At 39.3% G+C, this 10841-nt stretch overlaps 1 protein-coding gene across 10 annotated transcripts in view; it reads left to right on the forward strand.

The window, feature by feature from the left end:
* TTC3 (tetratricopeptide repeat domain 3) overlaps positions 1-10841 on the forward strand; it is a 130154-nt gene that overhangs the window by 31852 nt on the left and 87461 nt on the right. For all 10 annotated transcript variants that reach the window (XM_058731974.1, XM_058731972.1, XM_058731968.1 and 7 more), the window contains one exon: positions 4141-4195. In XM_058731974.1, the coding sequence (XP_058587957.1) occupies positions 4141-4195 (55 nt within the window). The remainder of the gene's footprint in view (positions 1-4140; positions 4196-10841) is intronic.

The raw sequence follows: 10841 nt of genomic DNA on the forward strand, positions 1-10841 counted from the left end.
GTGCCCCTCCCCCTCCACTAGGTAGTTATTATTCATCCTCCGGGGAAAAGTTAGGGGTGGGGAAGGAGATAGCTCAGAAATGGTTCATCTAGCAAATCCACATGGAAGCTAGAGGAGGGGACAATACGTATTCATTCCTAACATTTTAAGGCAAAATGTAGCACGTCATATATGAAGAAATAGGTGAAGGGGCTGGAGAGAGAACACTTTGCCATGTAACAGGTATTCAGTTGGATCATCTAGGCTAGAACTCTCTCTTACCTTACCCTCTGTTCAGTACTCTCACCATGTCACACAGTCTTTAAGAGTAAGTAGCCATTTGCATTTCTTGTTTCCTGTTTTCAGAGATGTATTGTTCAGGGTATTGCTGTTCCTAAAGGCATACCTGCTCTCCAGAGTGTTTAGGTTTCAGGCTGTACTAGGTTGGATGAGCAGTAACCCCATGTAATTTACTATGCCCAGTTTGTTTTAGTAGGAGGATGTGGTCATGTGCTAGTAAATGTGAAAATGTTAGTGTTTTTATATATTTATATACACAGGCACTAATGAATATAGTATTTACAACGTGATTGTAATATAGTACTATGGTTGTAGTATTGTATATTATATTAATTATAATAACAGTAACATTCAACATTGATTCAGCCAGTATGATGGACATAGTTCCCACTGTATTCTAGACGGTGGGCCAATGGTGGGAGGGAGGATGTTGTATTCATGGAATTAGTAGTGTGCCGGGTGGCCTGAATACAGAGGAGGAGGGGAGTGGTGGTCAGGGGCGAGACCAGGGAGGGTCTTGTAGGCTTCATTAAGACTGTTGGCCTTTAAGAACATCAAGAAGTGAGTAAAAGATTTTAAATTGAGGGGAGATGGCACGATTAATACCTTAAAAAGATCAGTCTAGTTGTAGTGAGGAGAATGGGTTTGGAGGGGATGCAGAAAGAATGTGGGTTAGGAGGCTATTGCAGTACTCTAGGCCAGAGATGATGGTAGCTTGGAGCAGGGTAATGGTAGTGGAAATGGAGAAGCGGAAGGATTTGACATACTTTGAAAGTAGAAGGGACAGAGGTTGCTTATGGTTTGGTGTTTGGAACTAGTATGAAGTTTCTGCCTTCAGCCACTTCATAGATTATAGGCTTACTCTGTAATACTGAGCTCACTAGAAGAGATACATTTGTAGGAAATAGAACTTGACTTCACTCTTGGACATCCTGATTTAAAGTGTCCTTGAAGGATTCCAGTTGGAATGTCACATCGGCAATGAGTTAGGTGGGTCTGCCACTCCAGGGAGAGGTTTGGGCAGGAGACAAATACTGGGATAGTTAACCTAGATGATTTGAAGTTGTAGATGTGGGTGAGGTTGCTTGGGGAGACGGTTCTCAACTTTTATTGCGCCCTGGAATTGAGCTTGGAAGAAATACCCCCAACCCAGAGATTTTTGATTAATTGGGCTTCTAGCAGCCCCCCCCCCCCCCCCCATATAGTACTCATGTGTAACCAAGGCTGAGACCCACTGGTCTAGAGTGAGGATGAGCTGAGAACTAGGACTGAGCCTTGAGGGACACAAATAGTGGCCAATTAAGGGAAGATGAACCTGCGTGGAGACTGTTAAGAGGTAGCCAGAGAGGTAAGAGGAAAACTGGAAGCGTGATGTCATGAAAGCAAGAGGAAGAGAGTGGCCAGTAGTGCCTGTTGCTGAGAAGCCAAATGGAATTTAGATTGAGCAATATGAACATCTTCTAGTTCCCATAGGGAGATCTGTCTGTGGGAAGCTTGGAATGGATGCTGGGTTGGAGTGGGTTGAGATAAGAGGAAATGTAACAGTATAGGCAGCTGTTAAAAGTATCTAGGGAGAGAAGTAATGAGACGAGATATGCCATTCTGTCATGATGTGTTTGGTTGCAAATAGTAGGAAACCCTGTTTAAATGGTGAAGAAAACTTAACCTCGTTCAAAAAATCCAGAAGAACATGGCTCTAGGGTTGTGTATTTAGTTGCTCAACAATGTCCTCAAAGACCTGGGATTTTTTTAGCCCCACTATGTGACTTGGACCTTAGTCTGGCTACTGTATTTCAGACGTTAAACTGGACATTCTAGTCTCCAGCAAAAGAATGGCTCATGCAATCTTCAGAAAAAAGAAAAGTACACGTACTGCGAAGCATATGATTCATAAGTATATAGGTTGAATTTTCAGAAACCTTACATGTGTAAGGTCCTGGCACCTTACATGTGTAAGATCGGCACCCAGATCACAGCCCCAGAAGTCTGCTTTTTTCCTCTTCCCAGTCTGCCCACCTCCTCCCCCAGGATAACTACTATCCCAGCTTCCAACGCTACGGGTTAGTTTTGCCTGTTTTTGTGCAATGTAAATAATCATATGGTATGTGCTCTTTTATGTTTGGCATTCAGCATTGTTTTTGAGATCCATATTGTTGCATGTAGTTGTAAAGTGTTCATCTATTGCATGAATATACCACATTTTATCCATTCTAATGTTGATGGGCATTTGGGTAGTTTCTAGTATTTGGCTTTTACAGATAGTATCATTGTGAACATACGTATTCATTTCTGTTGAGAATATAATTAAGGAGTGGAGTTGCTGGGACGAAAGTATGCTTATATGCAGCTTTCCTACATAATTTCCTGTCTGGTTGTATCATTTTATACTCCTGCCAGCAGTATATGAGAGTTTCAGTTCCACGTCCTCACTGACACTTACTATTTTGTGTCATTTCATTTAGACATTCTGATGGGTATGTAATGACACATTGCTGTGATTTTAATTTGCATTTCCTTAAGTTGATCAAGGATATTTAAGTTGAGCATCTTTTCATACGCTTATCGACCATTTGGATATTCTCTTTTGTGAAGTTCCTGTTTGGATATTTTCTTTTCTTTTGAGTTGAATGTCTTATTCATTAGGTTTTAAAAAAAATTATTTTGGATATGAGTCATTGGTCAAATATATGTATTACAAATAGCTTCTCACATTCTGTGGCTTGCCTTTTCACTTTTGATGTTTTGTTTTCACAAACAGATGACACTAACTTCAATATAGTGCCATGTATCAGTTTTTTCCTTTATGATAAGCACTTTTTGGGTTCTGTTTATAACCTTTGCTTTCTCTAACATCACCAGAATGTTCTGTTTCTTTCAAAAGCTTGATTTTTTAACTTTCACACTTAGACGTATAGTCCACCTGGAGTTGGTTTTTGTATTTAGTGTGAGGTAGGGTTCAGGATGGACATGGATGTCTAATTGACTCATCCCTGTTTCTTAAGAATGTATGTTTTCTCCATGCACAGCAGTGCTCATCTTTGTCAAGTAGATCAGGTGATTATATGTAAGCATCTGTTTCTGATTTGTTTGTACTAATCTGTTGGTCAGGTCATCTGTCTTTAGATAGACTTTTTTTTTTTTTTTTTAACTGTATATAGTCTGGTAGAAGCTACTGCTATCTGGCAATGTAAGTTACCTAGCTTTATTCTTCCTTGTAATCTCTTTTTAAGAGTGATGAGCCCTCTGAGCTCTCATTGGCCAGCTCTGGGTTATAGGACTACCTCAAAACTAGTCAGTGCAAAGGAGAGTGAGATTGCTGTGATTGGCTTACAATAATTATAATTATCACCCTCGTTTTACATGTGAGAAAGCAGGCCAGAGAGTTTAAGAACTTCCTAAATAATCCCAAATTGAGTTAGCGATTGTACTGAATTTAACTTCCATCTGTGTTTCAGTTTTCGGGCTCTGTCCGCTGCAGCTTAGCTGATGTGTGAAAGATCTGGGAATTATATTTTTGGAGATCAGAAGTCTGGCTGACACGCAAAAATAGTGCAGAAAAACCAGGCAAATAATAACAAGTTTGGCATAGATGTAGATAAGATATGTGCAGGAAATAACTCCAGAAATAAGAAAAGTAGTTATTCCTGGGTAGTTGCGATTGTGACTCTGGGTGACTTTTTCCTTTTGTTTTGCTTTTCTGTATTTTCCAAATTTCCTATAATGGACATATATGGATTTTTAAAAGTTAAAAAATTATTTTAAACTAGGTTATTTTTGGAAAAGTCAAGAAGTACAAATAGATACACAATATATAATGCCTTTATTAAATACATAAAAATGAATATTTATTTTTCTTTTCAGAAATGCACTTGGTGATGGAAAGAGAGCCATTATTCTAAAGAGCAATTGGACAAAGGTAGATTTCTTTTATATTTACATTCAGCAAGTAATGCCGTATAATTTTGTGAGAAATCTGTGTACAGGATGTGAATTTATATGTAAAAATGCTGGATAAAATTAATGCAGAGCTCAAGAATGTGAGAGGGAAATCTTCAGTTCCATGATCAGAAAGGATACTTCACACAACAGTGAGGTCCTGCATGTCTGAGGAGGACAGGTAGCCCATAGGAGTGTTGAGGGTCTGGAGGGTACTTGAGTGATTGAGATGTCAGTATCTGCATTTTCTGGAGTGGTCAAAGACCTTCCTATGAAAAATGAAACTTAAAACCTAGAATGAATTATAGGAGACTGTCTTTACGACCTTGAGGTGAGAAAGGATTTCTTAAATAATACACAATGCACAAATCTGGGGTGGGGGAAATCTAGTAAATTTGAATATATCAAACTTAAAAACTACTGTATGTCAAAAGACACCATGAATGAAATCATAGTCTGGGAGAAGATAATTTGTCATATAGATAACATATATAACTGATAGGATTTATGTCCAGAATATGCAAAGAACTACAATAAATAAGAAACCCAGTAGAAAATGGGCCAGCGAAATAGATAGGCACTTTGCAGAAGAGAAATCCTGAATGGACAATAGAAATAAGTTATGTTTTGTTTCCTAGAAATTAAAATTGTACAGTTAGAAAAATGAAACCAAGAGAGCAGAGTAGAGAGCTTCCAAACAGACCTTCATATACATGAGTAAATAAAACAATGTGGTATTATTAGGTACTTTAGATTGGCAAATTAAAGAGACCCACAGTCCCAAGTGCTGGTGCATGTGTGTACTAACAGGAACCCTCCGTAAACTGGTGGGTGAGAATTGGTTGCAGCCAACTTGGAGAGCACAATCATATGCTTATGCTGTTGTGATTATTTGATTCTAAGTGTGTGTGCCCCACAAACATTCTTGCAATATGTGCGCATGGGGAGATATACAGAGTGGTCATTGTGGTGGTGTTTTTAATGGCACAGAACTGCAGATACCTACATATCCATTGATGAAGCAGTGATGGATGTGGTATTTTCACTTGATCAGAGTTGTAACTCTCATCTGATCTGGCCCTCTTCTTAAACACCCATTATGTCACTCCTACCCCTCTCTCCCTTGTTCACTGTGTTGACCTGTTGGTCTCCTCGCTGTTCCTTACATATGCCAGGCACTCCCAGTTTGTACTTGTTCTTCCCTCTGCCTAGAATTAGAATGCCTTTCCCCAGAGTTAGCTCTCTTATTTCCTTTCATTTTTTACTGAAAATTGTCTTCTTAGTGAAAACTTCTGGCTGTACTACTAAAATGGCAAGCCTGCCCCTGCCTAGACATTTGCTGCCCTCTTTCCCTGCTTTACTTTTTTTCTTCTTGGCATTTATCATTATCGAACAACTCTGTGTGTTATTTCAACTGTGCTTACTGTGTGTCCTCCTATACAACGTGAGCTCAATGAGGACAGGTTTTTTTGTTTGTTTGGTTCACTCTTGAATCTAGACTGCCTGACAAGCTGCCTGGCACATAGTAAGCACTTACTAGTAAATAGTAAATATTTGTTGACTTAGTGAATGAACGAACCAAATACTAGTTTGCAGTTGGAATAAGTTAACTGGCTTACCAACATTTATAGATTTAAAAAACAGTGTTGAGGGGTGCCTGTGTGACTCAGTGGGTTAAGCATCTGACGCTTGATTTTGGCTCAGGTCATGGTCTCATGGTTGTGAGATCGAGCCCCACATCAGGCTTTGCGCTGGGCATGGAGCCTGCTTGAGATTCTCATTATCTCTCTCTCTCTCTCTCTCTCTCTCTCTCTCTCTCCGCCCCCCCCCCCCCCACCGCCCCGGTGGCCTCCCCCCTTCCCCCTCTTGCCCTTGCTCTCTCTGTCTCAAAACATAAAAAATTAAAAAACAGTGTTGAATGAAAAAAAGCAGTAAAAGCATAATGTAGGCCAGAAAGATATCTATCAGACTCATGATAATGTTTGCTTCTGGGCAGTTAGAGAGGGAACAATGAGAGAGGGTCCAAAGAAGATTTCAGCCATATCTGTATGGTTTTATTTCTTTCATTAAAAAAAAAATGCAAAACAAATACAACAAAATCTTAGCATTTATTTCTGGGTGTTATATTGATCACTGTATTTTCCTAAATCATAAAAATACCTGACTTTAAAAAAAAATTTTTTTTGAATGTTTATTTTTGAGAGAGAGAGAGAGAGAGAGAGACAGAGGGAGCATGAGCAGGGGAGGGGCAGAGAGCAAGGAGACACAGAGTCCAAAGCAGACTCCAGGCTCCAAGCTGTCAGCACAGAGCCCGATGTGGGGCTCAAACTCAAAAGCCATGGGATGATGACCTAAGCCGAAGTCAGCCGCTCAACCAACTGAGCCACCCAGGCGCCCCCTGACTTTTTTTTTTAAGTGGAGCTTCAGATAAGACACAGAAAGACATGTGTTTCGGACTTCATTCTTGGCTTTTTGTTTTTAAACCAGAGTGAATATAATCATAGAATTTTAGAGTCCCCCAAGTTGTGATTCATGTGGCCAAGGAGTTTGTATCAGAGTCTGGGGACTGTGAAATTCCCCAGGTGGACTTCTGCATCCAAATTTTGGAGTCTGTTTTTAAATGCCTCATTTTACAGATGAAGATATTGAATTCCAGAAAGGCAAAGGGACTTTTGCACGTAAAGACAAAACTGGATTGAGAATCCAGCATTGGATTTGCTTCTGTTTTAGAATGATCAGTTTGTCGCTATTTTTATTTCCAGTCATTGTTGTACTTGATCCAGAAATTTGTTGATCACTGAACCTGCATTTGGCATGTGCTCTGTAAACACTTACAGAGTGTATGGATGATAGAATTCTTAACACCGAAACCCAGACCCTGAAGTTGGTTTTCTGGAGTTACCTTTTGCTATTTCAGTCTAGTATCGATTGAAAAAAGAGTACTACAACTTTCTGAATTACATTGAAGACTGTTACATTATAACAGTTACATTGTAGAGTGTTTATTTCTGGATTAATTTATTGAGCAGAAAATACTTTTTAAAAAAAGACTTTATTTTTTAATTTTTTTTCTATTTATTAAGACTATTTTTTTAGAGCAGATTTGGGTTCACAGCAAAATAAACAGGAAGGTAATTTCCTATAAGTCCACACACATGCATAGCCTTCCCCATTGTCAGCCTCCCCCGTTATCAGCATCCTCCGGCTGACTGGTGCAATTTGAGAATTGATAAATCTACACGGGTACATTATAATCACCCCAAGTCCCTAGTTTCTCTTAGTGTTCATTCCCTAAATGTTAGGCATTCTGTGGATTTGGACATAGGTATAATGACATTTATCCATCATTATGGTTTATACAGAGTATTTTCACTCTCCCCAGTATCCTCCCGATCTGCCTGTCCATCCTCCTTTCCCTGACCCAGTCCCTGGCAACTGCTGATCCTTTTACTGTCTCCATAGATTTACCTTTTCCAGAACACAGAGTTGGGATCATACAGTATGTAGCTTTTCTCATATTGGCTTCTTTCACTTAATAATACTCCTTTAAGTTTCTGCCATGTCTTTTCATGGCTTGATGATGCTTTTTTTTTAGTGCTGAATAATACTGCCTGCCTGGATGCACCAGTTTATTTATCCATTCACCTACTGAAGGACATTTTTGTTGCTTTCAAGTTTTGGCCATTAGGAATAAAGCTGCTGTAAATATCTATGCGCAGGTTTTTTTGCGGACACGTTTTCAGCTCCTTTGGGTAAATGCCAAGGAGTATGATTGCTGGATCACATGACAAGAATGTGTTTAGTTTTTTAAGGAAATGCCAAACTGTTTTTCAAAGTGGCTGTAACCTTTTGCATTCCTACGCCACAAATGAGAGTTCCTGCCTCTCCGTATCCTCAGCATTTGGTGGTGTCAGTGTCCTGAATTTTGGCCTTCCTAATAGGTGTGCAGTGGAATCTCGTTCCAATTTGCATTTCCCTAATGACATGATCTTTTCATGTGCTTATTTGCCACTGTATACCTTCCTGGATGAGGTGTCTGTTAAGATCTTTGGCCCATGTTTAAGTGGGTTTTCTTATGGTTGAATTTTTAAGAGTTCTTTGCATATTCTTGAGTAACAGCCCTTATCAGATGTGTCTTTGCTAAATATTTGCTCCTGGACTTTGGCCTCTCATTTTCTTGACAGCAGTTTTCAGAGAGCAGAAGTTTTTAATTTTAATTAAGTCCAGCTTATCAGTTATTTCTTTCATGATCCATGAAAAAGTTATCACCGTTTTTTGCATTTTACATTTAGGTGTGTGATTCATTTTTAGTTAATTTTTGTGGAGAGTGTAAGGTCTAGATTCATTTTTTTTTTTTTTTTTTTTTTGCATGTGGATGTCCCACCATCATTTGTTGAAAAGGCTCTCTTTATTGTATTGCCTTTGTTGCTTCGTCAAAGATCAGTTGACTATAATTATGTGGGTTCATTCATTTTATTTAAATAGGGTTATTTTGTGATGATGGCAAAAATATTTATATAGATGCTAAACACAAATCCTAGTAAGTATTAAAAAAATTTGGTAAGTACAGCTAGGTCATTTTTTCTTTTATTTTACCAGAAAGGAGTGCTCATTGAAGGGCAGCCTAAACTGCAAAAGCAAAGGTAGACTGTACAAGGTGCATTCTGTACTTCTACTTTAGATTAACTATGAGCCTGAGTCTGTTGAGTCATGCCTCTAGGGTATAAACCTGTATAGAAGGTATTCTTTAGATTCTGTGAAGGTGAGCCATTGTTCCCCCTTCTTTCCAGATAGAGAAGACTGGTACAACGTCAACTGTCCTACACATGCTTTCAAGCTTAAGAGAGGGTATATCATTGTATCACAAAGAGTGGGAATGTTTATAGTCAACAGACATTTGTCAGTAATCCCCGTGCATTGTCTTTTGATATTGTCATATAGCATACAAACCAGTAGCCTCACAGATGCCCACAAGAACCTTTTAATATTGAGGGGGTGTATTTTGTGAGTGACCAAATCTAACTCCGATTTGGCCTAAGTAGTTGGTTCATGTAATTGAAAAGTCTAGGGATCAGCTTCAGGCATGGCCTGATCCAGGTCTGCATCCATTTTCTTCCTGTTCTCAGTTTTGCTTTCATGTGTTTTTTTCATTTTCAGTCTTTTTTTCCTCTGTTTTCATTCTGTGTTTCTTTTTGGGTAATAGTGTCTGTAGTGTCTAATCTGCCCCAGTTTTCATCCCATGTATTTTTCATCTTAAATGCTTTAACTTTGGAGTTTCATTTTGAGTATTTCTTACTTATTTCACATCTTAATATGTTCAGTCTTTCTTTTAGCTCCTTAAGCATATAGAATATGTTTATAATAACTGTTCTAATGTTCTTAACTACTAACACTATCACCTGTGTCATTTCTGAGTTATTTTCAGTTGACTTTTTTTTCTCTTCCTTGTAGATCACATTTTCCTTATTTGCATACCTAGTAATTTTTTATTGGACATAAGACATTGTGAATTTTACCTTGTTTGTTACTGATATTTTTGTGTATCTGTAAATATTTTTGAGGTTTGTTTTAGGATACAGTAAAGTTACTTGGAAACAGTGTAATTCTTCCGAGTCTTGATTTAAGCTTTGTTAGGTGGGACCATAGTGGTATTTGGTCAAGGGCTATCTTTTTCTTCACAACTGGGGCAAAATTCTTCTGAGTACTCTACCTGTTATTCTATGAATTATGATGTTTTCCACTTTGGTTGGTGGAAACAGGAATTATTCCTGGCCCTGTGTGAGTGCTGACTGTTGGCTTTCAAGGGGTTCTTTCCTTGATTTGGGTTTTGGGTGGTTGCCTTGCATGCACATACTGACTAGTACTCAGTTGAAGTCTCAATGCAGGTGGACTGTGTAGGATCTCTGGAGTTCTCTGTGGAGCAGTCTCCTCTCTGGTCTTCTGCCCTGTGAATTTGCACTGCCTTGGCTTTCCTGGACTGCTGGTGCTGTCTCTTGAACTGAGACTGCGGGCTCTGCCTGGGTTCCTTTGCCCTGTGCCATGGCATAGAAATTCCATTCAGCAAGGTGGAGCAGTCATAGGGTTTATTTTGTGTGTTTCTTATGTCTCGAGGATCACTCTCTTTTGTTGCTTGGTATTCAACGTCTACAAACCTTTATTCCATATATTTTGTCCTTGTTTGTTTTAGGCAAGAGCATAAATCCAAATCTCTGTTACTGCAGCTTGAGCAGAAGTGGTAATTAGAGCGTAGGCTCTCCTGGCTTCATTTTGAAAAGGACTTTTACCATGTAGTGGGAGCCCCAAACTGATATCCTTAATAGCTGTTAATTCTAGTGCAAGGAGAACCTCTTTTAATATCTGTATAGAACACCTGAGGGATGCCTCAGACTGATCCCGATTGAGCCGTGTGCCCACCAGCAGATTGATCCTACAACCTGGAAAACGGTGCATTTCGATTGGCCAGGCTCCTGGATCACAGCTGCACTCTTCCCTGTTTATTGTTGAGATGGAGCGCTAGTCCCAGCCCTGCCATTACAATACAGAGTAGGGACGTGGTGGCACCCGAAAAGAGGGGCTGCTCGGCAGATGGACAACAGGGAGTTTCTATATATGTGCTACACAATGAG

The sequence above is a fragment of the Neofelis nebulosa genome, chromosome 5 (assembly GCF_028018385.1).
Source record: "Neofelis nebulosa isolate mNeoNeb1 chromosome 5, mNeoNeb1.pri, whole genome shotgun sequence".
NCBI lineage: Eukaryota > Metazoa > Chordata > Mammalia > Carnivora > Felidae > Neofelis > Neofelis nebulosa.